The sequence below is a fragment of the Zosterops lateralis genome (genome assembly GCF_965231275.1).
Source record: "Zosterops lateralis genome assembly, chromosome: 7".
In the NCBI taxonomy this organism is placed as follows: domain Eukaryota; kingdom Metazoa; phylum Chordata; class Aves; order Passeriformes; family Zosteropidae; genus Zosterops; species Zosterops lateralis.
The window spans coordinates 1,773,247-1,799,829 of record NC_139767.1 but is presented as its reverse complement, the minus strand read 5'-3'; the positions used below and the strand labels follow the sequence as shown (position 1 = coordinate 1,799,829).

At 51.9% G+C, this 26,583-nt stretch overlaps 2 protein-coding genes across 9 annotated transcripts in view; one reads left to right on the top strand and one right to left on the bottom strand.

Moving 5' to 3' along the window:
* Positions 1–220: 220 nt before the first annotated feature.
* GBX2 (gastrulation brain homeobox 2) lies at positions 221–1,987 on the top strand. The gene is made up of 2 exons (XM_083865476.1): positions 221–759; positions 1,123–1,987. Exons 1-2 carry the CDS (start codon positions 252–254, stop codon positions 1,644–1,646), a joined length of 1,032 nt encoding a protein of 343 aa, XP_083721602.1. The 5' UTR covers positions 221–251; the 3' UTR covers positions 1,647–1,987.
* Positions 1,988–19,443: 17,456 nt separating this feature from the next.
* Positions 19,444–26,583, bottom strand: part of AGAP1 (ArfGAP with GTPase domain, ankyrin repeat and PH domain 1) — a gene marked incomplete at its 5' end in the record, with an annotated part of 302,933 nt that continues 295,793 nt past the window's right edge. For all 8 annotated transcript variants that reach the window (XM_083865718.1, XM_083865713.1, XM_083865719.1 and 5 more), the window contains 2 exons: positions 19,444–21,677; positions 22,252–22,507. In XM_083865718.1, coding sequence (XP_083721844.1) covers positions 21,474–21,677; positions 22,252–22,507 — 460 coding nt within the window. In that variant the 3' untranslated portion in view covers positions 19,444–21,473. The remainder of the gene's footprint in view (positions 21,678–22,251; positions 22,508–26,583) is intronic.

Here is a 26,583-nt window from a genome sequence, read left to right as displayed (position 1 = left end):
GCGGGCGGGCAGAGCGGCGGCGGCGGCTCCGCGGGGGCGCAGGGCGGGCGGGGCGGCCCCGATGTGCGGGCGGCCGCCGAGCTGTCGGGCCGCGGCCCCGCTCCGCCCCGGCTCTGCCCCGCGCTGAGGGCAGCCAGGACGCCGCCGCCGCCGCCGCCGAGCAGCAGCAGCAGCAGCAGCAGCAGCGAGAGGAGGAGGAGGAGGAGGAGGAAGGCGCTCGCTCTCTCGCCGGCTCCCGCCGCCGCTCCGGCATGAGCGCGGCTTTCCAGCCCTCGCTGATGATGATGCAGCGCCCGCTGGGAAGCAGCACGGCCTTCAGCATCGACTCGCTGATCGGCAGCCCCCCGCCGCCCGCGCCCGGGCACTTCGTGTACACCGGGTACCCCATGTTCATGCCCTACCGGCCCGTGGTGCTGCCGCCGCCGCCGCCGCCGCCCGCGCTGCCGCAGGGCGCGCTGCCCCCCGCGCTGCCCCCCGCGCACCCGCACCACCACCAGCTGCCCAGCCTGCCCTCCGGCTTCTGCTCCAGCCTGGCCCAGGGCATGGCGCTCACCTCCACGCTGATGGCCACGCTGCCCGGCACCTTCCCCGCCTCCCCGCAGCACCAGGAGGCCGCCAGGAAGTTCGCGCCCCCGGGGAACTTCGAGAAAGCCGAGGGGATACCCCCGGACGGCGGCGGCGACGACGGCAAAGCCTTCCTGGGAAAGGACGGGGCCCTCCTGCCCTTCCCCGCCGCCGACGCCGTCCAGGCTTCCCTCGGTGAGTGAGCGCCGGGGGGGACCGGGGCGGCTGCCCGGGATTGGGGGTCGGTCGGGAGATGGGGCGGGGGGACCCCGAGAGGAGACAGGGGGGCCGCCGGGCCAGGGGTAAGGGAGGGCTGAGCCCCCGCCGCAGCTCGGGGAGCTCTCGATAAAATCGATGCGACCGAAAGATGCGCCGGCAAAAAAAAAAAAAAAAAAAAAAAAAAAAAAAAAAAAAAAAAAAAAGAGAGAGAGAGAAAGGAAAGGAAGAGTCCCCATCGGTTCGCAAGCCATCAGATTTGGGGTGAGGATGGGGCCGCAGGGCGGGGGGCGCGGCACGGAGGGTGCGGGATGCTAACGAGAGGCCTCTGCTCCCCCCCAGCCGGGGCTCTGCGGGGCCAGGGCAAGGAGGACCCCAAGGCGGAGGAGGACGCGAAGGGCAAGGAGGAAAGTTTCTCCATGGACAGCGATCTAGATTACAGCTCGGACGACAACATCCCCGGCCAGGCGGCTCACAAGGAAGAGGACTCTGGCAACGCGCTGGAGGAAAGCCCCCAGAACCCCCCCAACTCCACCAACACCACGTCCACGGGCAAAAACCGGCGGCGGCGAACAGCCTTCACCAGCGAGCAGCTGCTGGAGCTGGAGAAGGAGTTCCACTGCAAAAAGTACCTGTCCCTGACCGAGAGGTCCCAGATCGCCCACGCCCTCAAACTCAGCGAGGTGCAGGTGAAAATCTGGTTCCAGAACAGGCGGGCGAAATGGAAACGGGTCAAAGCGGGAAACGCCAACTCCAAGACGGGGGAACCTTCCCGGAACCCCAAGATCGTGGTGCCCATCCCGGTGCACGTCAGCAGGTTCGCGATCAGGAGTCAGCACCAGCAGCTGGAGCAAGCCCGGCCCTGATCCCCCCCCCCTCCTGCGCTCAGAGCCGCCCGTTTTTAAAGGGAAAAGTTTCCAAGCCGGGGTTTGAAGGCAACCCGCCCGAATAAAAACAAAAACGAGAAAAGAAAAAAACAAAACCCCAAACAACCAGACAAAAACCCGACAATAACGACAACAACAAAAAACGACCTCAAAAAACTAAAACAGCGCGAAAAAACACCCCCGCGCGAGCGCGTGGCAAATCCCCGCCACGAGCGGACTTTAAAAAGCGAAACTTTCCCCTCCCCGCGGGGGGAAGAGGCTTGGGAACACTTTGGGTTCGGAGCAGGGACAGCCCGCGCTGGAAGGGACACACAGACACCCCGCAGACAAACAGACACAGATATTTATTGCGAGGCCGCCCCGGTGCCGCTGGGCTGCGATGGGCGCGGGGCCGGCGGTGGATCCCCCGCGCCGGAGCGTCCTTGGCCTTTTCTTTCTGATTCGGGGGCCAAAGGTAAAAGAAACAACCAACAAAAACAAAAAGACGAGAGAACAAACAAACAAACAAAAACCCGAAAGAAAACTCAGAGTTTCATTTCACGCCTTTTTTTGTTGTTTGCTTTTATTGCCGATGGCTGAGTGGCAGCACTGGGGCACTGGGGAATGAGTTTTTAAATCTTTTTTTTTTTTTTTTTTTTTTTTTTTTTTTTTTTTTTTTTTCTTGCCTGGCTTTCTGTCGATTTGGTTTGCCTATTCTACCAAGCCATGTTTAAAGGAGAGAAAGAGAGGGAGGGATGGGGGGGAAAGGCAAAAAAAAAAAAAAAAAAAAAAAAAAAGGAAAAAAAAAAGCAGCAGCACGATCTTCATTATTGTGTTTAATTTATTTCAATGTAGCTTATTTCTTTATAAGTTATGAAATTTAAAAGCAAACTAAGTCTTGTGAATAAAAACCGACAAAGAAACAAAAAAAGACTTTTAAAAAAGGACAAAAACAAAAGCCCTGCAGCCCCCGGCTGTTCTGTCCAAGATTTGGCGTTGAGCTGATTTTCTTTTCCCCTCCTGCGCTGCCGGAGCGGAGCGATGCTGCTCTCGCCTGTAGTTTTGGTTTTGGTGGGTTTTTTTTTCTTTTGCCAAGCCACCTTTATTGCCGGGGAGGGGGGAGCCGGGTGGAAAACTTTCTCCTTTTTAAAATTTATTTCCCGTTTTTCTGAGGGATGAGGAAGCTGGAAGGAAAAAGCTGTGACTGAAGGAGGCGGGGGGCAGGGGCACCTCCGCACCTCCCCCGGCGGCCGGAGGGCCCCAAACCCTGGGTTTGGGGCTCCATCCAGGGCCCCCCAGCCCCGTGTTCTGCGGGAGGAGCCGCCCCTGCCACCCCCAGCCCCGGGTTTGGGGTGCAGCCGCTGCCCCCCCGCCCCGCGCCCCTTTTCGTGCTCGGGGCCGATCGGGGGCCGGGAGGGGTCGGGGCCGGAGGGTCCCGCGTCCCCCCCTTCCCTTCCCGCATCCTTTTCATCCCCATTTTTTGGTTTGTTTTGTTTTTTTCTCTTCCCCATTATCCGCATCCCGGCTCCATCCCTGCCGGTGCCGCCGTGCCATCGGCGGCGGCGATTCGGAATTAAAAATGAAATTTTCCCGAGGAAAACGGAGTGCCGGGGGGGTGAGGGGGGGTTATTAAAATGAAATAATTAAACCAGGGGCGTCATTCGGTCCCGGGACAAGGCTCGGCCGCGTCGCATCGCTCGCGCTTCATCATTTATTTATTATAATTATAATAATTAACGCTGTTAATAATATTTGTTTGGGTCGGGGGGGGGGGTTGGGGGTGCTGCGGGGGGGGGGCCCGTCCCCACCAGGCGCTCCCCAAAAAGGCACAACCCCGGTCCAGCCTCGCCCCACGGACACGCGGGGAGCAGCGGGAAAACACGCACAATTCCAGCCTTTTCTGCTTTAAAAAAACCCGGAATACTCATAATAACGATGATAATAATAATAACAATTTTTGGTTCCGTCCGTGCGGGCCGGGACACGCGCGGGACCAACGCGGCCGTGCCACCCCCGCCGCTGTTTCTGGGGAAAAAAAATCATCTCTGGAGCCGCTTGAATTTATTTCGGGTGGCTCTTGGAGCGCGGGGGACGCTGCCCGGGCCCAAAACGGGGCGCACAAACCCCCCGCCGGCCGTGCCCCCTCCCGGGGTGCCAGCGCTGTGTTCTAGGGAGGAGCAGCTGCTCCCCAGCCCGGCCCCCCCGGCATCGCTCCCTGGGCCGGCCCCGGGCGGGGGCAGCGAGCCCCTCGGCGGGTTGGGGTCCCCGCGCCCCCCCGAGCCCAGAGCGGGGCCGGAGGGGGAAGCCCCGGGCCGGGGGCCGGAGGAGAAGGACATAAACAAGCGAGGGGGTTGATAGCTGTCATCATCACCATCATCATGGCTTTCATTTGGCTGCCTAATGAGTCAGATCACAGGCAGAGAGAAAAATTGTCAATCGCCCAGGCTCTAATGAATTTTTTTGCAAATTGTAATCAAGCCAGGCCGTCTCAGCTCGCTGATTAATGAGACCCAGGAGGCCCGGCCAGCACCTCAGCTTTTTATTCCATCCCGTCCTCCCTGCACTAAATTAACAGCAACTTGTCTGAGCTTCAAATTAACTCCCAATGATTAATTCTGATGGGGGGGTCTGAAGAATAGCTCGTCCTAATAGGCACTGGCCTCTGATGCTGTTTGAAATTAATACACTTCCCCTTTGGCTGCCGGCTTTAATCCAAGGTTGGGTTTTGACATCACTATATTTGTTGTTACAATAAATTCCTCTTACATCTGCAGATCAAATAATTGCGGTGCTCGGGGAGCGCGGCGGCAAACCCCAAGTCGGAGGGGATGGAGAGCCGCCCGCTGCTCTCCTCTGAGCCCCCGGCCCAGCCTCGGTGTAGATTTATCCATAAATGTGGATTTTTTAAGGCTCGGCGGCACCGGGCTGCGGCGGCCGGAGGAGGCGACCCCCGGGCGGCGGGGCCGGGATGGCGCTGCCCGGCCCTTAAATGAGACATCAGCGCCTTTAAATCCCCCCCTCCGTCCCCTCCCGCCGCAGTGACCCAGCACAGCCCCCGCAGCCGCAGAGACCCCGCAAACTCCGCGCCGGCAGCTCCCGCCTCGCCTCCCTTCCCCTGGCTTTAATGGGATTGATCGTCTCGGCCGGGACCGCCCGGGCTGCGGCTTTCCTGCCTTTGCCCTGCCCCTGCTGGCCCCGGGGATGCCACAAGGACACTTTAGTGCCCGGCCGGGGCTGCTGGGGACATCCCGGCCACGGAGCATCCCCCGGAGCGGGGCTGACCCCGGTGCCCGGCCACGGGGGCGAGGGGCTCCTGCTCCCCTGGGAATGCTCTCCCGGGGGACTGAGCGCTCTCCCCGGCCCCCAGGGGTGGGAGCTGCCTCTCGGCAGAGCCCCCCGCCCCTCAGGTATCCCAGGGGGTTGTATCCATCCCCCCGGGCCGGGGAGCGGCCGGCGGTGCGAGTCCCCCGCCGTCACCGCCATAAAGCACCCGGCGCCCTGACACACAAAAGCAACACCATATGTACGAAGACAACCTGTATGAATTATAAATTGCCTCGTAAAAATTGATTGCCTGTCCCAAAAGCCTTCGGGAAGGCGGGCGGCGGGGAGGGGGCAGCGACCCCCGCACCCCCCGGGCCGTGTCCCCCGTGTCCCCCGTGGGTGCCGGGTCCCTTCCGTCCCCTCCCGCCGCCGCGGGATGCCCGCCCGCCCCTCGCTTGCTCTTTTCTCCCTCCCGCTACGCCCGGACCATAGAGAGCCTTAATCTATTTATTTCAAGCCACTTCATCCTCTCTGCCGCTTTTGTCCCGGCCCCAGCCTCTGGCTTTGTGGCAGGACCGCGGAGGTTTTAAAAGCCCCTTCCCCTATAGTTTGAGGTCTCCTTGGCTGCCTGAATTACAATGGCTAAAACAGGATTACACTGACCTGATCCTATTAAACTCGCCAATCGATCTGTGCCGCCCTCCCTCCGGCTCCGCCAACTTACTCGCCCAACTTTCCCCAGGGCTCAGCCTGGGGAGAGCGAGTAGCCAAAGGCCGCTTTTCCAGCAGGCCTGAGGGAGGAGGGATGGATGGATGGAGGCTACTTTTGTTTTCTTGGTTTGTTGCCTTTTTTTTTTTTTTTTTTTTTTTTTTTTTTTTTTTTTTTTTTTATGGAGCCGCGTGGATTTGAAGCCTCTGCCTCATCTCCCAAAATCTCGGCTCCGAATTAAAAGGCGGCGTTTCCTCGGTGCCCCGACTGCCGGCTCTGCCCGCAGGAGACTGAGCCAAATCCCTAAAACCACGCGGAAAAAAAGGGGTGTTTTAGCTAAAAGCAAAACGATTCTACGGAATGCCCACAGAATCTGTGTAGATTTTAGCTGCGAGCAAAACCCTCCGGTGAAGGGAGGATGGTGGGGCACCTTCGGGCCGCGATCCGTGGGGGGAAACCCTGGGAATCCGCAGCCTCCACCCGCCTGTGCCCCGGGGAGAGCCCCGAGCATCTCCCGGAGCACCTCCCGGAGCAGCCCCCGGAGCAGCCCCCGGAGCAGCCCCCGCGGCCCCTCCGCGCTCGCAGCGCCACCGGCAGCGCGTCCCTGGTCCCTTTGCTGCGCCACACGAGCGGGGGCAGAGCAGCCGGGCCCGGGCAGCGGCACCTCCGGGTTTAGGGCCCGGCGGGGCCCGGGAGCGGCCGAGTCACCGCCGGGGAACGCGGAGGTTCCGCGGGGAGACGGGAAACCATCCCCTCCATCCGCCCCAGGGAAAATAATTCCGAGCGCGGGGGGGGGATCGGCTGGAAAGGGCGGTGAAATATGGGATGAGGGGCCGGGTGAGCGGCAAAGGGCCCATCGCCGGCTCCGGGGGAGCGCTGAGAATGCTCGGCTCCTGTTAATTAACGGAGCAAAAGACAAACCGGGGATTCCCATTTATAATTTTCCAGGAGAAGTGTTACCGACAGCGAGGAGCTGACTGTGTGGTGCCAAGTGCCTGCAGCTCCCAATCTTCTCTAAAAGGCGCCAATACCCCAAAAATGGCCTCCCCAAAGAGCCATCAGCAGTGATTTAATTATTGTTTTTAAAGTTAACATGTCTCGATACCACCTGAAGTGATAACAATTGCAGCTGCCTGAGCATAAACAGAAATCTTTCATGTTTTCCTCCCTGTTTTGATCCTGTTCAGGATTTCTGGTTTTGCTGTAAGAGCATCCATGCTCGGAGAGGTTGTGGGGAAAGGTGGGTTTGGCCCCAAAAGCCCTTTAGGAAACATCTGCCTCCCTCGCTGCCATTCCCAGAACGGCCAAAAAAAGCCACGGGAACGTTTATGCAAATTAAGGAATTGGGTTTTGGTCTTTTTTGCTGGTAGCCTTGACTCAAGCCAGACCTGTCAGCTTCTTTGGGCAGCAGCAACATCTCTTCACAACAAATCCTCCTCCCATCACCCGAAATGTGGCAGCCGGGGGTAAGACACCTCATCAAACACACAATTCCTCCGCAATTCCAATAGAAAAACCACCGGGTCACCTGAATTCCATGCCCTGCACCCAAACTGGAAGGCATCTATGAGTTGTTAAGGAGCAAAAAGTGTTTGGTTTTCCTCCTCTGCTTGGAAAAATAATTTTAAAAAAATTGTCTCAGTGCTTTTTCATTCAAAACACCAGAAAGATTTGGGTTGAAATTCTCTCTCCCCACCCCAAACACCAAGCCAGACCCTCAGACTGCAGCAATGATTTATCCCTGCCCAGCACCAGTGGCAAAGGGCAGTGCAGAGAGTTCCCCAGTTGTTCCCTCCTGGCCTGGAGGGGACAGCGACAGCAGAGACCTTCTGCAGACCTGAACATTCACAAACGATCTCTCATCTCGGGCTGAGGAGCCACTCAGGCTTTTCTGAGCTTCGTTAGGGCCGTGGGCTCCCAGTATCCATCAGAAACATTTCCCCTCTGAATTAGGCTCGTGGTCATTCTTAAGACACACATCTGTATTTTTTTAAAGCAGATGTTGGGCTCCTAAGCCCACAGCTGCTATTCCTCCCCCCTTCCCAATTATTTCCATATTTCCCCGTTTCCAGAGCAGCAATAAGTCCCCGCCAAAGGAGGGTAATGGGAAGGCTCTCGTCGAGAGAAATTGTTAATTTGGGATTTATAAAGGACTTTCCTTAATGAATAATAGTTGAGATCGATCTGTCTTCCTGCCTGGCTGTGCAAAGTAACATTTGTAAAGTGAGGTGATCCCAATTACTCCCTCTAATAACCTTCTCCAGAAGAGATTTCAGCCACCAACCCTCTGCTCCCCTGGTGCCAGGAGCATCCCCTGGGCTGCCAGGAGCTTCCAGGGCCTTCTGGATCCTTCCAGCTCACAATCCCCCCCCTTCCTGCCTGCAGTGGATCAGCTCCATCACCAGGATGTCCTGCAGATCGTGGAATCACAGGAGGGTTTGGCTTAGCAGAGACCTCAAAGCTCATCTCATTCCAACCTTCCACTATCCCAGGTTGCTCCAGGCCCCGTCCAGCCTGGCCTGGGACATTTCCAGGGATGAGGAGTGAACAGCCTGGTGTCCCAGGGGTAGCCAAGAATGGGGGAGTCCCAGGCTGGGTTGTCACCCCTTGTCCCCAGGGTGGCAGGTCCAGAGGAGGCTGGAGAGAGGGGAAATGACTCAGTTATTGCCCCAAAAGTGTCTTCACAGGGGAAAATCCTGGTACTGGAGGGCCCTTGAATCAACAGGAGGGGCAGATTGGGAATGGATCTGGCAGCTCCAGCTGGGCAGGCTCAAATGAGGAGCAAGGCCTTTTTCCTTAATTTTTTTTTTTTCCTTAAAACATGGATCTGTTACAGATTTGAGCAAACTAAGGAGGCATGGGGGGGGTGTCTCTCCATCTTCTCCATGTCTTCAGCTGGAGACTGGATGCCTTCAGGGAATTGATGCTTTAGCCAAGAGCGAGTTCTTGCCATTGCAAGTACCTTTTCCAGCTGTTTTTTTCCCTGTTCATCCTTTCTCTCTTCCCTTTGCTTCCTCTCTGCAGCAGGGAATGAAGGTGTGGGAATCCCATTCCCTTCTCTCCTTTTCTTGTTGTCACCTCACATCTCTGTCCCACATCCAGAGGTTGGTGGGGCATATGGAGGGCCAAAAATTTCCAAGGATGGGAATTTTCCCCCCATGTGTCTAATCCTGCTTTCCCTGGCTCCCCAACACTTGGGAGATCCTCCCTGCCACACCACCACTGCTCCCCCTTTGCTCAAAGAACATCAGCTCAGAGATGCCCCAGCACCCAGAGAACACTAATGCACTTTTCCCAGTAATTCCAGGGGAAAAGAAAAATCCAGAAAAAAAAATCACCTTATATATATATATATATATATATATTTATATATATAATTTTTTTTTTAAGAAAGCGAAATAAAATTCTCTTTTAAATCCCCTCCGCGCTGCTGGAGGGAACTCAGAAGCACAAGTTGTAAGAGCCTTGCTCTGGGTCACCTTCAGAAGAGGCGACCCACGGCCGACACTGCCTTTGGATGCCTCGTCCCCGCTCCATCCAAGGACTATTTTGGGTGTTTGAGCTCTGCCCGAGCGCAAAGAACTCCCTCCTTTTCTCTCCCTGCCTGCAAAAATCCTCCTCCAGTGAGCCAGGGCTGGTCTGAGCCGGGCACGGAACTCACCTGGCGGGGAGGGAGGGGATTCTGCATCCCAGCTCCAGGGACCATCCTGGAGAGGATGAAATCTCGAATTATTCCCTCACCTGGCACAAAACCTCGGCGCTGCCAGTATTAACTGGCCAGGCCGATTAGTGGCAGCCACCAGCCAATAAATAAATTGGAACCATCTCCAGACCTGATTAGCTTGCTAATTAAGCTCAGTTACGGGGAAATCTGCAGTCAATCAGCCCGGCCATTACCAGTTGGATCTGCAGAGCGGGAGACGGGGACGCTGCGTCTCTGCTGGGGAGGGGAGGAGGAGGAGGGAGCTGGGCTGGGCTGGGCTGGGGAGGAAGGTGGTGCCGAACCCGCTGTCCACAGCAGCAGTCGGAGAGGTTCATCCATCGGGGGGATGCCCCACTGCCCCAGCCTCCAAAGAAGAGGGCAAACAAACAAAACTGCCTCCAAAGAAGAGGGCAAACACCGGGCTGGGAGGGTGTAGTTTGTTTTTCGGCCGGGACACGCTGCTCCCCCCTTTCCCCGCGGCCACCCGCAGCTCTGCTCCCTCCCTCTGGCTCCCCGCCCTTCCCAGGCAGCCCCGGGGGCTCTCACCGGGATGCCGAGGGACACCTGCACCCCAGCCCTGCGGCCGCGGCTCTCGGGGCTTTGTTTTGCCCTCAGGGGAGGCCCCACAGCCCCCGGCCCGCGGCACAGGGGGCATTTCCGAGCCCTGTCCGGGCACCGCCGGCGGCACCGCGGGCTGAGGTGTTTTGGCATTTGGGAACCCCTTTTCTCCCTCCTGCTGCCATCAGGAGCTTTTCTCTCCTCCTCATCCTTCCTCTGCCTCTGGCAGCTTGAGGCTGACTCAGATCCCAGCCTTTGCTTCATTAGATCGAATTCCTGGCCCTCGATCCCCGCTAATCCTCCCAAATGATGCGAGTCGTTTGCTCCCGCAATAAACGGCAATAAATGACCATTTTTCACCGCCAAAGGTGATGGGGAGATTCTCTTTAACCGAGCAACGGCGGCAGCACCAATTCCTGAAAGGCTGGAGCAAAGTCCAGGGGTTTTGTGCATTCCCTGGAAGCCCAAGGTCAATCCCTGAGCACCAGGAAAGCTCAGGAACAGCATCACCTCTCCCGCCTCTTCAGCGCTCCCCATCCTCCCTCTGGCGAACCCAGGGAGTCTCCCCGGCTCCCAAACAAACCGATCTGGGGGCCGGGAGAGCGGTGCGGGCACAACTCAAATAAATAAGTGCTAATTGCTGGCGCTGGGCGTCAAATGGTTACTGCGAGCGCATTTATTGGGCAATTAAGGGCTTTACTGGGCATTAAGGAGAGATCAATGACTGCTTGGTGGGATTCCCAGCCTGCCCGGGCCCTGGTTTTCCCACTGCACTTGGAGTGGGTTCACCAGGAACAGCCACGTTTCCCTCTGTGCTCTCCCTTTGGGGGTGGATTTGAGGACCTGGAAGGTCTTTCCCAGCAGAAACGCTTCTCTAAAGTCACGTTCTGAGCCTTGTCCAGGCGGGAATTGCGAGGTTTCATCAGGGAAAAAGAGCAATTCCTGCAAGTGTCACCTGCCTGAGACCCATCCCAGGAACAGAGGGAGAAAGGGAACAGGGATGGGCTCGAAAGCTGGGCTCAGAAGAGCTCGGTGTGCCCAAATTTCGGCTGGGCTTCTCCCAGTCACGGTAACACCAAGCCCCAGTGGGAAGTGCCCCTGCTTGTACAGGAGCTGGGAACAAGAGGAGCTCCCAGGTCTCCTCCAACCTCAACCATCCCATGGCCTCGGTGTGGGATGCTGTGGGTGCTCAGAGCTTTCCAGGGATCAGCCCAAACGATGGGAGAGAATTCCACTGAGGGTTACTGAACTCACTGAAAACAGGTGACTCAGAAGTCTCTGAGTTTTCAAGTTCCAGGCTGGGGAAACCCACAGCAAAAACACCATGAAATCAGATTTGAGATACCTCCAGCTCCAGCTTTTGGCCACAGGGGCAGAAATGAAGACCTGGCTCTTGAAGGTTACTCTTACCTGACCCCCATGAAACATTAAACATTTTCTTTTGTATAAAAACCAGTTGGATCTGGGTCTGTTCTGGAAAATTATGCTGTTTATCAGGAAGAGTCAGCCCCATCCCACCACCCCTGAGCTTCCATCACTCCCTTCACACCAGTTTGGATTTGTATTTAAAAAACCAAACAGATGAAAATGAGCAGAACTGTCCAGGGAATGTCCTGGATGAGGGCTAAAAGCAGGTGGTACCTATGGAGTGAGAACCTCATGGGCTCTGGAGAAGCTTCCTTGAGCTGGTGCTCCCAGCATCGATCAGGATGAATCCTCTGGAGACAAGGGTGGAAATGCACAGCAAGGCCCTTATGGCAGAACAACACTTTGGGCTTTTTAGGAATTACTTTTTCTCTTAAAAAAAAGGAGGAAAAAAAAAAAAAAAAAAAGGAAAAAAAGGGGATGTTTCCCCCACTCCCATTACGGGAATCAAGACTTTTCCTTCAAAACCTCCTCCTGACCCCCGTTGCTTTGCCGTAGGATATTTCCTTTTTTTCCCCAAGGCATCAGTGGATGCCACCAGCTGGGAGTGTTCCAGAGGTGCACAGGGGTGGGCTTGGGTAAGGTGAGGAACGTGGGCATGAAAGGCATCCTTAAATATGCTCCACCATCCCTGAGCACCAGGATCTTCCAGGAAAAGCCAGATCTTAGCAGGGTTGTCAGGGAGAGAGAGCAGCCAGCCGTGCCCATCACAAAATCAAACCCCACATCCCTTCAGGAGAGCAAAGGAGGGGAGGGACGGATGGTTCCTAAAGAAAAGGAGCACTACTACAGCTTTACACCCATGGGAATCCAAACCGAGTTCTCCCAGGCTGGAAGTTCACGTTTCAAATCCAGAAGGGGAGAGCACAAAGGCCCCACCTCCCGCCTGGTGCTGGCCGGGCTGAACGAGGTGGGGAGACCTTTCAGGAACAAAGCTGCTGCCTGACAAACCAGCAACGTGACCCCCCCAAAAAGAGGGGGAAAAAAATAACATCCACAAACACTCCTGTGGTTTTTCATCCCCCACTGTGCTGCTGGAGCCTCCCTGGAGCACCTGGAAATGAAGAGCAGGAAAAGCAGCAGGAAAGTTCCCCCAAATCCCCATGAGTGGGAGACTGGATGGGCAATAACCTGAGGAATGAACAAATCTAGACCAAGAAGATAAATCCCAAACCCCCAAATTCCCCCCTGTGGCAGCCCCACTCTGACCACGAGGATACAATTCCACCTTTCCAACCCTGGCCAGGTTTCCTCTGGGACAAGACCTGCACTGATGCCCTGTGGGGCATCCTGTCCCTCTTGGTGGTTTTGAGGTGATCAGGACTGTGTCAGGTGCAAGGTCAGGAAAAGAGACAATCCCAGTCTGCTGCTCCTCCCTCTTTTTGAGGAAAACCCCCCACTTTTCCCTATCTCTGAGCACCCCCAATTTCTCAGTGGTGTGTGAGGTGGGACAAGCACAGGCTGCCAAACCACAGCACTGGTGTCTCCATGGTGCCTTTGTAGACCTTTGATCCCTCATTTCATTCTTCACATATTACTTAAATCATCTTTAAATCATCATTTTTTCCCCTTTCAATGCATTTATGGAATTTTACCTGCTGCTCTCCAAGGACCACACCACTCTCCCAACATTATGTAACTTCTTCCTGCAGGGACCCTTCCAGTGAATTCCCAGCCTGCCCTGGTGAAAACCTGTCACCTCCTGCTTCCCTCTCCATCCCATTCTGTTTGTCTTCTCCTTGAGCCTGCTCAGATTCCCGATTTCTCCTCGGGTTGGACTCAGGACAAGACCTCTAAAACGTTAAGTAAGTGTCAAGCAGCTGCCCATTGTTCAGGGCTTTGGGCTGCCTCCTTCAGAGGAGCCTGATGGGAGAGCCACGATTTCCCTCTCTGCAAAGCAGTGATTAGGCCATGCCACATCCTGACCTTAAAGACGTTTTATTATTCTTACTTTAAATGATCATTTGGGCCAATTTAGCAGATACAGATGTAACCGTTACCGGCCTAATTCCTTGGATCACCTCCAGAGAGTCTTAAAGACAAGGTGCAACATTTACTGCTCTCTTCCTCGGGGAGAGTAACTGTTTTTAATGAAAGCTCCCATATTTTTGGCTGGGAGATCTGTCACTCACCCCACAGGCACTTCCAGAACTCTTAGATATACACCCATTAGGGCCCAGCTGACTTATTGCTTTTTAATTTATCAATTTGCACCATTACTGGCTCTTCTGCCATGCCAGGTCCTGGATAATCCTTCATCTTTATTGCTGGCATGGAGTGACAGGATCTGAGCAGCCACAGGAGAAGGAAGCAGGTGAGGATCAACGAAAGCACCAAGACTCAAGTGAAGAACAAGCTGCAACCAACAAGTTTTCTTGTCTTTATTTAGAAAGAGACCTATACAATATAGCAGCCTCTCTCTGCAGTACTTTACAGCTTTTTTTGTTCCTTTTCTTTTTTAATTTTTTGCTTTTATTTTTAATTATTCAGAATACTGTACAGCTGACACAAAAAATCTCGACGTGGGGAGAGAGAGAGAGGAAAGGGGAACATAATACAAACGGTCATACTTAATCAAACCCAAATCATAGGAAACAACAAGCAAAGCGAAATGTTTGTCAATCGGTTTAATTACAGTACAAACAATATAAATAAAGCATCATTGAGTCATTGTAAAACAAACTTGCTGGATGAGGTAATATAAAAACAACAACAAAAGACCTTTTTTTTTTTGCCTTTTTTTTTTTTTTTTTTTTAGAATTTCCACACTGTCTGGTCATCATTTATACATTATTATTTACAGAAACAGAAAACAAACAAAAATAAAAACCCCGAGAACCCAAAACTTGCTATAAAGCCTGCCATGTGCTTGGTACCTCCTGCCTCTACCCCAAGCAGGCGTCCCCTACTCACCTGGGCTCCTCCCTACTCAACTGGAAAGACAAACACCACAAAGCAGAAAGACCTGAAAGATTTGGGGGCTGAACACAAAATCCAGCCTTTGCAGGCGACCACAGGTGGGAGCTGCTCAGGTGTGGGCCAAGAGTTTGGGATACACTCAAATCCTGCTGAAGCCGAGGGGTTTAGGGCAGTGGGAGCTGCAGATCTGAGCTCTTGGCTGTTCCAAGCTGAATCAAAACCAGCACAAAACAAGTGCCTGGTGCTTTAGGGGACACTCCTCCCCCCAGTCCCCCTCCTCAGTCTGTGCACCCACATGCAGCCTACAAGTGAAAGGTGCTCTGACAGTGACACAGTAAAAGGGAGCTGGGCCAAACCCTGGGAACTTGGGACTTGCACGAAGCTGTTGTGCTGTCAGAGGATGGCTACATCTTCCTCCTCAGCAGAATCCATGGAGAATCCAGCTGAGTCCCTGGGCACCTCAGGAAAAAACACTGGGGTGGGTTTCAACAGCATTTCAAAGGAATTGCAGGAGCAGAGAATGAAGATCCTCCCATGGTTTCTGCACACCCAGCCATAGCCCTCTGCCCAGCTCCTTCCTGCCCTGGCACACCTGCCCTCTTCCTATGGATTCCCCTGCAAGGACAGGACACAAACCAGGGTGGAAATGGTGCCAACAACACTGGGTCAGGCATTCCCAGCCTGCAGCACCCCAGCCCGCTGTAGGTGAAGTCTGGGGTCCCCCCACAGCAAAATTTTGGAGCCAGTCGTGGCCAAGAACATGTGGAGGGAGGGATGAGGAGCTGCCCATGGGGAAGAACCCACCTGGAGACAGCTCTGAGGAATATCTCACCTGGAAACATCTCCCTGTTCTCAACAGCCCTAAAAGGCAGTGGGACCTGAAGTGTTGCTGAATCCCCAACATCTCACTGCTCTCACATGGAGATTCAGCCAGAAAGATGAGCCTCAAGCAAATTTATATCAAAAAAGGCCTCTGAAATGCAAGACTCCATCCTTTCTACAGTCAGAATCTCCTTCCCTGGAGCTTCCCATCCCCAGGGCTGGTGAGTTGGGATTTCTCCTCTCCAGCAAGGGAGGGGTTTCTCCCCTCCAGTCCTGGGGGCCAAGCTCAAGGTTTTCCCAAGCTGAATGTTGCTGTCTGAAGGAGTTGGACTTTCAGAAAAACCTCTGAGACTGCAGCAAGCCTGGACCTCATCTCCCTGCACCTCTCCATCCCTCAGAGCCAGTTGTCCCCCATTCTGCCTCCTTGGAAGTGAGGTCTGACTCCAGCCGGAAAACTTTCCTGTTTGGAAACATCAAACCAAAGCCTGGCTCTACCTCCTGGCAGTGATAAGGGGATTCCCACCACCACTGACAGCAGTGTGAGGAGCAGGCACCAGCACACACACAGAGCAAGTGCAAAATGACCTCCAGGCGACACCTGAGGGCTCAGGACACCCTGGCTGCACTTCATCCACCAGTTCAACTCAGCTCAACCCCTACATTTGGGATGCAGATGCCAAAAATTCCCACAATCAGCACCAAAACCCTTCCTTGGTCCTGCAGGAGTTTGGGGTTCGCCTTCAGCACAGAGGGGACGTGACCGAGCCATCTCTCTGAGGGGTTTTCCTCCTCATACCCTGCAATTCCTGAGGAGCAGGGAAATGTTTTCAGCTACTTCAGCTCTCAGGAACAGCAAAATACCCACATGGATCAGTTCTGGAAAGTGGGGAAGAGCTGAGGGGGCATTCACTGCCAGCAAGCAACGTGCCCACCGTCCCCAAGGCATGCCATGAGACCTCTGAAGTGTCCCCCACCCACCCCCCTTCACATTTTGTACAGGACACACAGATGGGAACATAAGTAGCTCTGAAGCACTGCAGAACAGCCAGTCCTTAGCACTGGAAGCTAAAACAAAACCACATCCAGAAAATCCATGGCTGAGGCAAAGCTGAGGCTCTGCCTGCCAACAGAAGCGACTGCTGCCACCTGAATGTGCCACGGGGTTTGGGGTACAGGCAGGCACGGGGAGATGAAGAGGTTAAAACTCCTGAAATGCTCAAAGACATCTTTATTTTATCCATCGACAAGCAGAATTCTCCCCCCTGAACATGGCAGTAAATTATGGGAGTTCATTCACCCACAAACCTTGCTGTCACCCTGAAACAAAACATGGGGCCAAAAACATGCCTGGGGGTTTGGGGTTGAAGATGGCCCTAAAAAAAAAAAATCCCAAATTGACATTTTACTCTTCAGAAATCATGCAATTCCCCTCTCAAAATGTGAACTATTCACAGCTCCTGATGCTCCTGACCAAAACCCCTCAAACCTCCGTTTAAAGAATGGGACAGATTCAGTCAAGTCAAGGTAAGCTGTCCCAATATTTACTTTAAACACTGGCCCATGCTAAACAACAAAGCAAAACCTACAAATATCCTAAACCAACAAATCCACCCATCTGTACCTCTGGATGTTTTGCTCTAGGACCTCTATTATTTTTTTCAATCAGGAGATTATTTTCCAATAAAACCATTCAAGCCAACCTTTGGTTTTTGGTAGCTTAGAACTCAAAACTCACAGCAGAACCTCTTAATTTGGGGTAGTTCAGTTTCTTTTCTACCTCGAAAACAACTTTACTCCACAGTGGTTTTGTTTTTCTTCCTGTTGTGCAGCAAACAGAAGAACATCCAAACCTGGGTTTTTTACACAGTAAATTTTACCCACAAATCATCAAGGATTGGAGGTGTGGAACTGAGGATCCAGGCCCAAAAGGCAGAGATCCCACCCAAGGATCAGTGCAGCAGTCTCTGGAGGGGGAAGGAAGATGCCTGATGATGAGATGAGGAAGTTGTCTCCTCTCCAGCCAAGCTGCCCCAGAGTTTGGTCCCCAATGCTCTCCTCCTTTCCCTCAAGTGCCCCTGCTAACAACCACTTAACCCAACATGAAATGAGCATTTCCCCCACAATAAACCCCAATAACCATCCCTGTTAAGGTGCAAAGGTGGCTCCCCGAGACATCTGGGAAGGGCCCCTCGGGGACCCCCTTGTGAAATCTGTGCTTGTCTCCACTACCACTACTTTATACTAGAAACTACAAATTACTTCATTTCTCCCGATCTCCATACAAATATAAAAGCTGAAGCTATTCCAACCCCATATAATCTAATTATTCTACATTACAGTGACGGAGATCACTTCCAAGTCCGGATCTGCATTCCCACCTCGACTCCTCTCCCTACGTGCCTTGGCCCTCTCTGGCCCAGGGAAATCTCCAAGTGCAGCTAAAGCTTTTTTTTTTTTTTTTTTTTTTTTTTTTGCACTAACACACATAATTTGAGGGAAGGGGGACAAGACAACTAATTAAACATGGTAATGTTTACATGGCTATTTTACACTGTGCCCAAATGCTTCAAAACCCTCTCTCACCTTCCAGGAGCTCACCCGGCTTTCCGAGCAGCACCAAGGTTCTCCAGGCTTTTTTTTTTTTTTTTTTTTTTTTTTTTTTTTTTTTTTCCCCTGCTCCTTTTTTAACCACCAAAACTGGACATCTGGTAATGGCAGCCCTTGGCCAAATCTCTGCATTCAGGGCAGAGTTTTCCCAAGGTTGGGTCTCTGTTCTTCATGAAGAGCAAGGAGAAGAGAACCCTCCCTGGCAATTCCCAGGCTGAGGTGTGACACATCAGACTGAATTCCACAGCAATCAGCCAAAGACAAGAGGAAATACAGAAACAGCAATGGCTGACTTGCTTCTAGTGTTTTAGTCATGGATAAAGTGCAGAGGAAAGGGGATTTCAGGGTGTCTGGGATGAAGGGAAGGGTTAAGTGAGGGTGCAATGACAACCACTGCCGCAGCCTCCAGAGATAACAGCCTTGGCTGCTGGGTTTCTGCTGGGATTTCTCATGGACTGGGTCACAGCCAAGGTTTGTTCTGTTCCCAGCACGATCAAAGGGTGTGAACTGCCTGGCAAGAGGGTTCCAGAAAAGCAACAAGAGTGGCTAAACACAAGACAACGTGCAGGAAAGGGCTGGGAGAATGGAGCTTATGATGATTCCTGTGAGATCTCCAAGTGGCAGGAGACCTTGCCTGATTCTGCACCTGGAGGGCTCCAAGAGCAGCCTCTACCAAGTGCAAACACGTCCCCTGAAATGCCTGAGGAGCTCTCAAAGCCCAGCCCCACCAGGATCCAGCCAGGGAGAGCTTCCTCCATCCCTGCCTTGCTAGGAGGAGCTTTCCTCCCTGTTCTCCACCCTGAAAGGAGTGACTTGGTGACAACAGCCCTGGGTGGCCTCACCTGGCAGGGCCCTTCCAATTCACAATATTCTGGGATGTCCTGACTTTCCAAGGGAGCTCTGCCCCGTGCAGGGCTGGGAATCCTCCCCACAGACCCCACATGGACACTGCTCCAACACAGTTATGCCAACGCTTATGGGAAAACCACGTTTAGGTTAAAAGCAACCATGCTACCATCTAACTGAAGTATTACTTGGCTTGCCTGGATGCATATTTTCTTCCCGTGGGAATTCCACTGGGAATTTTCTCCCCTAAAAATATTCAGTACTTTTTCAAGGGTTGCCCTCAGAAGATTTTTAGGGAAGGACCACATAATCTGTCTACATGAAATCTGCCTGGTTGCCCCTGTTTCTCAAACATCACACTCAGCCTTGTCAGAGGAAGAACATTGAACAATGTACAGAAAATAATCTCAATTAGGAAAAAAAAAACCCAGCTCTGAAACAGAATGTGCACCGAGAACTCTGCCCACTGTGGGTTTGAAACACTGGACTTGGTTTTTAGGATACAAATGCCCTGGATGCTCCTGGGGAGAGCAGCAGGCAGCTCTAGCACCTCTGGGATTGCCATTCCTGAATCCCTGCTGTGGCAAAGCTCCTGAGCACCAGCACACAGAGGGTTTCACAGCATCCCCTTCAGCTGCACATCAGCTGGGCTGTCCCCTCCCTGAGGGACCACCTGTAAGTACCAAACATCAGGAATGGTGGAGAAATGGCAGTTCAAACAGACCTAATTTCTGAATTAAAAAAAAAATAAATACATTATTTAGAAGGATCCCAGTGGGAAGGGAATCAGCTGTGTCTGGTACAGTCAGCCTAGGCTGGCTGGAGAAAGATTCCCACCCTCCAAATACTCAAAGGTCTAGAAAACAACGAAGTACAAAAGGACCCACCAAAGAGGAGAAGCTGGTCAATATTCTTGTGCTTCCACCTTGAGGCTCATTTTTCTGCCACAATTTTACCTCAAATCCATAATTTTTTTTTTTTTTTGTCCTTAAGATAACCACATTACATTTTTTCCGTTGCATTTTGTCCACATTCAGTTTATTTAGCAACTGCTCCTCCCATCTGAGTGCTGAATGGAACCCAGAGCCCTAAGGAAGAGCACCACCAAAGGAAATACACAGGAGCAGGTAGATTTGCAAATGACTGTGCTGTGTGCACCTCACTGCCTCCACCTAATTGCTCCTTGGCCATCAAATTCAGTTGAGTTTTCAACTTTCTCCATGATAAACCCTGCCCCAATCCCCACCCTGCCATACACCATTTCAAAACAAAAACCAAAACAACCAACAAAAAAAAAAGAAAAGAAAAAAAAATCAGTTTTCTGCCTGCCAAAACCTCTGCCTCCCCATGCCAGAATCCTGCTAGTGGGGAGCAGAAGACCTAAAGAATCCAATCAAGTATTACAGCTTGGCATTGCAATGAAGTGTCCAGGCTACTTGCACAAGCCATTTTTCCTGCGGAGAGCGGTGGGTTGGGAGCGCAGCCGTGCCCTGCCCGCCATGGTGAGGGCTATCAATTCTGAGCTTAATCAAACCTGATCTTCCCCAGCCAGAATGGGGCTTTTTGTCTTGGCTTGTGAAAGCTTCCTGACTTCTGCAGCAAAGTATATTTACAGCGCTGAGGAACAGCCTCTTTTTTCCTTTCTAAAAGCTTTCACATCCTTTTTTTTCCACCCTGTGCCCTGATCTCCTTCTGATATGTTGCTCCTCATAGGCTTTGGAAAGAAGAGTTCACTGCTGGGAATATTATCAATGTACAATAATGATCTGTAACCCACAGATCCTCACTAGTTGCACATTATTTAGTTCACATCCATTACAGTTTATAAATTAACAGAGATGTCATTTTCTGTACAAAAAAAAATCAATGTATATTTACGGTCTTTTTTTTATTCAAATAGATTTTAAATACATAGAATCTAGAGACACAATACAAAAATCTGTATAAGTTAGGCAATGCATCACAGGAGTGACCAAAAACTCAACACAATTTACCTTGGCAAAATGACAGAACCTATTTCTGCTGGCTGAAAATGTAACGAAAAAAAAAATAAAAAAATTAGCCTTTAATGCGTTTATTAATTTCACCAAACGTACTTGAAATGTTGTTTTCCGTAGCGGTATTCATTATTCCTTTTTGTGTTTCAGGCTTACTCTTATTTATTTTTTCCATTTTGTTTTTACACCAAGGAGACTGCAGTCAAATAACACTCAGCAACTCATTTCCTCTCTTTGGACTGAAAAATTAAACAGATACTAAATTATGACAGTGAATTTAGAAAGGAGGGCTCCGAGGGCTCGAAAGAACATGTCTGAGATAATATGATGCTTCTAAGAATATTGCAATCACATCCAAGCAATCACCGAAGCGTGCCATGTAACTACCTCCTCAGCTAATATGCTTTTTTCTCCGTGATGACTAATCATGTTCTATTAAACAGCAGTAATGCTGGAAGAACTCAACTATACAAGTGTAATGAAGCCAGTATTCTCCCTGGACAGATTAGCTACAACTGATTTGACACATACCATCATAGGAGCTTCAAACCTGACAAACTCTGTGCTTGCTTCTGATTTATGCCGTCAAGCTCTTCAGGAGAAGAGAATGGAAATCCAGGCGTCGCCGCGTTTGGTAGAGGTGAAATGTTCTGATGTGCTTCACTGTCAGCTCGGGAAAGTCACCATCTCTCCTTCCTTCTGCTCCAGCTCACCTCTCCCCCGCCCGTCCCCGGGGCTGCGCTGTGTCCCGGGCGGTGCCGGTGCCCTCCCGCCCGGCGGGCGCCCAAACAACCATGGCCTGCCCGCAAGCCCCCGCGCTCCGCCTCGGCCCCTCGCGCTCCATGGGGACCCGTGGTGGGCCCGGGGGAAAGGGAGAAGGAGAGTTACCAGACTCACAGAGTGGAGCTGCGATGGGGATGGAGGAATGTGAGGCTGCGGATGTGACTCGGGTCAATGAACACGCGAGCGAGCTTCCCTCAGATGATGGTGGGCATCCTCCCGCCGCTGTTGTTGCGGTTGTTGTTCTTCCTGGACAGGTTTGGGGTGGCCATGAGGGCGAAGCGCTCGTCAGGGCAGCCGTACTGCAGCAGCACGTCGATGCACTCCTGGCTGGAGGCCTGCCGGGCATAGGCCAGCGCCGTGTTCCCGTGGGCATCACGCGCCATCACGTCCACGCCGTACTGTGGGGACACAGGAGGGAGCTGCCGGGAGCTGCGGTGGTAGGATTTGGGGAGGGGGTTTGGGATTGGGTTCAAGGGAGGATGAAGGCAGCCTGACAACATGAGCATGGGGAAAGAAGAGGGAAGCTGTTGGGAGCTGTGGTGTTAGGATTTTGGAGGTGGGTTTGGGACTGGAGGATGAAGGCAGCCTGACAACATGAGCATGGCAGCACTGAGCCATGTATGGAAAAAATGTTTCTCAAGGGAAGGAGTCACACATTTGAGACAAAATCTGCCACGGTGGTATTCCAAGCTAAGGGAATCTCCCCATTTCTCATGCTCTCATCCACTTCCCAACCAGCAGCAGAGGCAGAAACATGCTTTTCTACCATGGTGCCACCCTTTGCAAGTGTGCAGTGAGGAACGCCCAGCCTCAGGCCATGGTCCATGTGAAGTGCTGCAGGGGCAGGTCCTGCTGAGGCCACGGCCCAGCTCTGCCCCACAGCGAGCCCTTACCCAGCTGAGGAGCTGCAGCAGTAGTGAGCCCTTGCCCTTACCCAGCTGAGGAGCTGCAGCAGCAGCAGCGAGCCCTTACCCAGATGAGGAGCTGCAGCAGCACCACGTTGCCCTTGCGACAGGCCAGGTGCAGGGCGGTGCGCCTGTCGCCGTCCCCGCAGGTCTCGTTGACCTCGTCCCGCGTGCCGTGGGCCAGCAGCAGGATCACCGTCCGCAAGTCCTCCTCAGCTGTGGCCCTCAGGAGATGCTGGCCCAGGGACAGCTCCAGGCACTGCAGTGGAGCCAGGAAGAGCTTCTGCTCGTACTTGGCGCGTATCCAGAGCTCTTTTTCTTCCCTAGGGAAGCCAGAGGGGACAGGTCACTCTCACCTGGTGTCGCAGCCAACAAAAGGAGGCTATTTCCCCTTTCAAATTTATGTCAAGAAAGCCCTCACAGGAACAGTTCACCCAAACCTCAGGAACAGTTCACCCAAACATTGTATTTTTAGCAGTAATTGTGTTGTCCACCTTGCTGCTCCTGAGCCAGTGCTCCTTGATGGATGCCGTGCCCATGGGGTTGTAGGATCACAACAGCCAGGAGGTCTCAAAAAACCCTGGGCCAGCACGAGGTCAGGGCAAGAGCCCTGGCTATCACGAAGACCAAAGACACGACAAGCAGCCAGGTTCCACTTTAAGGCTGGAACATACACTGAAAAGAAATGCACCCAAATTCTGTACCCCAGACCGGGAGTAACCAAATGGGGGCTTCGTCCCCCTCCAAGTTGAGTAATGTTCCCAAAGGCCTAAGGATGATTCCTCTTGTTTTCCCAAAATTCAAGCCAGTGCTTTGAAGCACCTTTTCCTCCCGGTATATCAAAGAACCATCAGAAACTTTCTGGTGCTCTCAGGTTACAGCAGAACAAGGACTACAAACAAGGCCCTCCACTCGCCTTTCAAAAATTACCATACAATTACATGATCTGAGACCACCAGCCCCAGACAAAGTCCCATTTAGAGGTCCCTCAGGTAATCTGCTCAGGCTGTGAAAACCACAAACATCACCTGAGCCAGGCAACTGGGTCCTGGTGACAGATCCTCTCCTCTGGAGTACAAAAGGCCAAGCTCTGTTTACGCCTTTCAGCCGTGTTTACACTGCTCCCAGTAATCTAGTGTCAGGTTAGCCCTAATCTGTTTTTAAATACTTATGTAAACATCTCCTTCCACCAGCAAATCTGGATTAGTTTTGCATCATTTCCTGGGACATGTGGAGTGACCTTGCTGTGACCTGCCTGGATGCTTTCAGGCACAGCTTCCTAAAGCAGGCACAGCTCCCCTGCCCCGGCCACAGTTTACTCCACAAACAGGGCCAGGGCTTTTCTTCAGAGCAAAAGTGCAAACAGAAAATTGACACAGGGAGCGCTTCTTTTACCTCAAACCTCTGAATGACTCCTGCCAGCTAAAAGACACACCAAAAAACCCCCTCCACAACCCATTTGGGCAGTTGCAAATTAACCTTTGATGGCAGGATCTGATAAATGGAGTATCCTGCAGGTATTCCAGATGGAGAGGAGGAAGAAAAGGAGTTCTGTTATCAGAATCTTTAATTCATGGTTTTTTCTAATTGCATTTTTTAAAGGTAAAAAGCCAAACTAGAACCACTGCCACGAAAGGGATAAAGTAACATGCAATTATCTATAATAAAATGGGCATTCTTGCAACAATTTTACTCCCAGTATCCATCTAGATTACCTTCAAGGATGTTAGCAAAGATTTCACATGATTTTTGAACACACACAGAGGCATTGAGAGTATAACCAACACATCCACTACACGTTTAAAACGCGCCAGACTGGAAAATGAGGCTATTCAACTTGTGCTCTTCACCCACAGTAACACACACCATAGCTCTAGGAATTTATTTTTCATATGTCCATACATCCTCAACGCAAAATATCCCTCAACTATGTAAGTGATACTTTTTTATAGCTTAGTCAAGGGTCTGCAAATGAATCCCCCTCTCCCCCAGACCATCTTTAGAGTGAGAGAAACTCTTGGCTCCTATCAGAACACTGGTTGCTGTGATTGCCATGGCTCAAGAAGAAGTCCCTTTCTGTAAGTTTGACTCAAGTCTCCCACTTGCAATCACCATTCAGCCTGAACTGTAATAGTGGCATTAAACAGAAAGAATAACTGCTGAATTCATGCAGAGGCTCTCAAAGCTTGAGGCTGCTGGTTCACAAGTCGATCAGCACAAATTTCACATTTGCTGTGCGTGGTGTGGGCAGTTCTGATGCTCCTGGAAAGATGCAAGAAAGAGAAATAGGGATGCCCCAGTCCTGCTCAGTTTTGTCCTACTGCCTCAAAAGGCTGGGGAAAGAACAGGAAACTCTCTTTAAAAGTCATTGTCACAGGAAGGGGAATGTGCTGCCACCTGCCCAGCGCTGGGCACCAAATGACTTCACTCAGTAAGGTCCAGTGCCACCTTTGGAGTCACATCAAGGGTTGTGGTGGAACGATAAATCAAAATAAAGATGTTTCAGAGGCCTCAGGCATTTGGAGCAGTATGTCACTGACATCAGTATGGAGTGAAATTTAGGTCCTTTTCAACGGTACAAACATGGCACAAGGAAGACTTGGATTTCAGGGCAGAAAACTAAAACCTCATCAGAGGTAGGAGGAAAAGCACACTGGGCTACACCTCATGGACAGCCACAACACACAGGGACTGCTTTCCAATGAGCATCTAGAAAGCCAATGTCCACAAACATCCTCTCTCCACCTCTGGCACAAACCATTTAATTTGGATGGGAAGTCCTGGGGACTTTCCTGGGAGACAGCTGCAGCTCCGCCACTCGCATTCATCTCAGAAACCCTGACAACAAGATATAAATACTGCAATTGTTGCTCTGATGCCCCATTTTCACTTCTGGGATCCACAGCTTGTCTTGGTTGAGGTTTCATTTCCCCCAAGGAAGGCCAGTCCAAGAGCAGAGTTGTCAGCAGTAGATCACTTAACCTCATTGCAGTTCCCCGGAGGACCACTGTTCACATCCCCTGTTAGTTAATGAGCTAAAAAATGAATTATTGGAGCGGTCAGCAATAAGCAGGAAGAGGAGGCACAGTGTTTCATTTCAGCCAGCACTGACATACCTTTAAATAAATCAACTGAATAAGAGTACGAGGAAGTGTGAGGGAGAGCAACTCATCAGGAGAAAGACACTGAACCAGTCCCTAAAATAAAGGTTGGTAAATATTTCCCTCTTTTCCTCCCCTAATTGCAATCCTGCCAATTCTAAATGACCCTCTCCATACCAGACACTTCCAGCTGTAGTTGTCAAAGCCAAACCAAGACTCTTTCAGTGAACTTTCAACAGCAGAGTCCTTGTCTCAGGACCAAATCAAAGCTAGTGTGCTGTAGAAGCAACATCTTCATGTGTTCTGATGGTCCCAATGACACTAAAAGCTGGAGAAGGTCTGAGCTGCCTTTTCCTCACATGCAGCAAAATGAATAGATTACAAGCTCCTAGATAACTTAGAGAAATGAACAGCAGAGCTCTAAGGTGAGATGTTTTTTGAGCCTTTTCTCTCTAAACATCTGCCTTCAAACCTTGATCTGTATCTGCTGGCACAGACTCTAACTCTCACTGGTTACACAAGGGGCAGATGCAGCAGAGGATCACTACAAAACACTCCACAGAACCAGGAATGAGTCACTAATCTTGTCCAGAAAGTGCCACCAAGCTCTGTGTTCCTGCAGAAGTCTCTATCACTCGTGAACCCCAAGAACACAGAGCGGGGTGTGAATAAAGAAATCCCTGCAGCAGCAGCAACTGTACATAGGTAAAAGGTTATTAGAAACAGATGAAAATTTCAGTTCTCAGTTTATTTTGATCTAATTAGTTGCTTGCTTCTCAAGATAATGTCCAATTATTTAAATTACTCTGCCAGCCACATCACATCATTATTATGTGGAAACATAAATACTGGGCACTGGAAGGGGGGAGGGTAAGCAGGGAGCATCAGAGAAGAGAAAAAGCAGATTTGCTTTGAGCACAGCCTGGCTCCAGGAGCTGCACTGTGTTCCCCAGCCGTGGGTTTGCACTGGAGATGCTCCCTGAGGAGCCCACATCCTACACAGCTCAGCCCCATCATGTGGTGCACTGGGTTTTCCATCCTACAAATCCCAACAGAAGCCTTACCCTGTTGGTATCCCCTGTCCATACTGATTCCTCCTCACCCCCATTCACCTCTGCCTTTACCTCCTTTTGCCCCTCAGAGATATTTGGTGCAGTGACATCAGGAGGCAAACACAAAGAGGACGTGCAGGGTGGGAAAAAAGAGTCGTGTTCATACAGTGACCCAGCACTGCCTGAGTAGGCAACAGCACGTGGCTGGAGAGCCTGGGAACTTGCCATCAGAATTCCACAGCTCCA

Bases quoted from the DNA above. Each gene is read 5' to 3' on its own strand.
- GBX2 (XM_083865476.1), top strand. From the start codon at position 252: ATGAGCGCGGCTTTCCAGCCCTCGCTGATGATGATGCAGCGCCCGCTG. The intron at 760-1,122 runs GTGAGTGAGCGC...GCTCCCCCCCAG, and splicing joins CGCCGTCCAGGCTTCCCTCG to CCGGGGCTCTGCGGGGCCAG.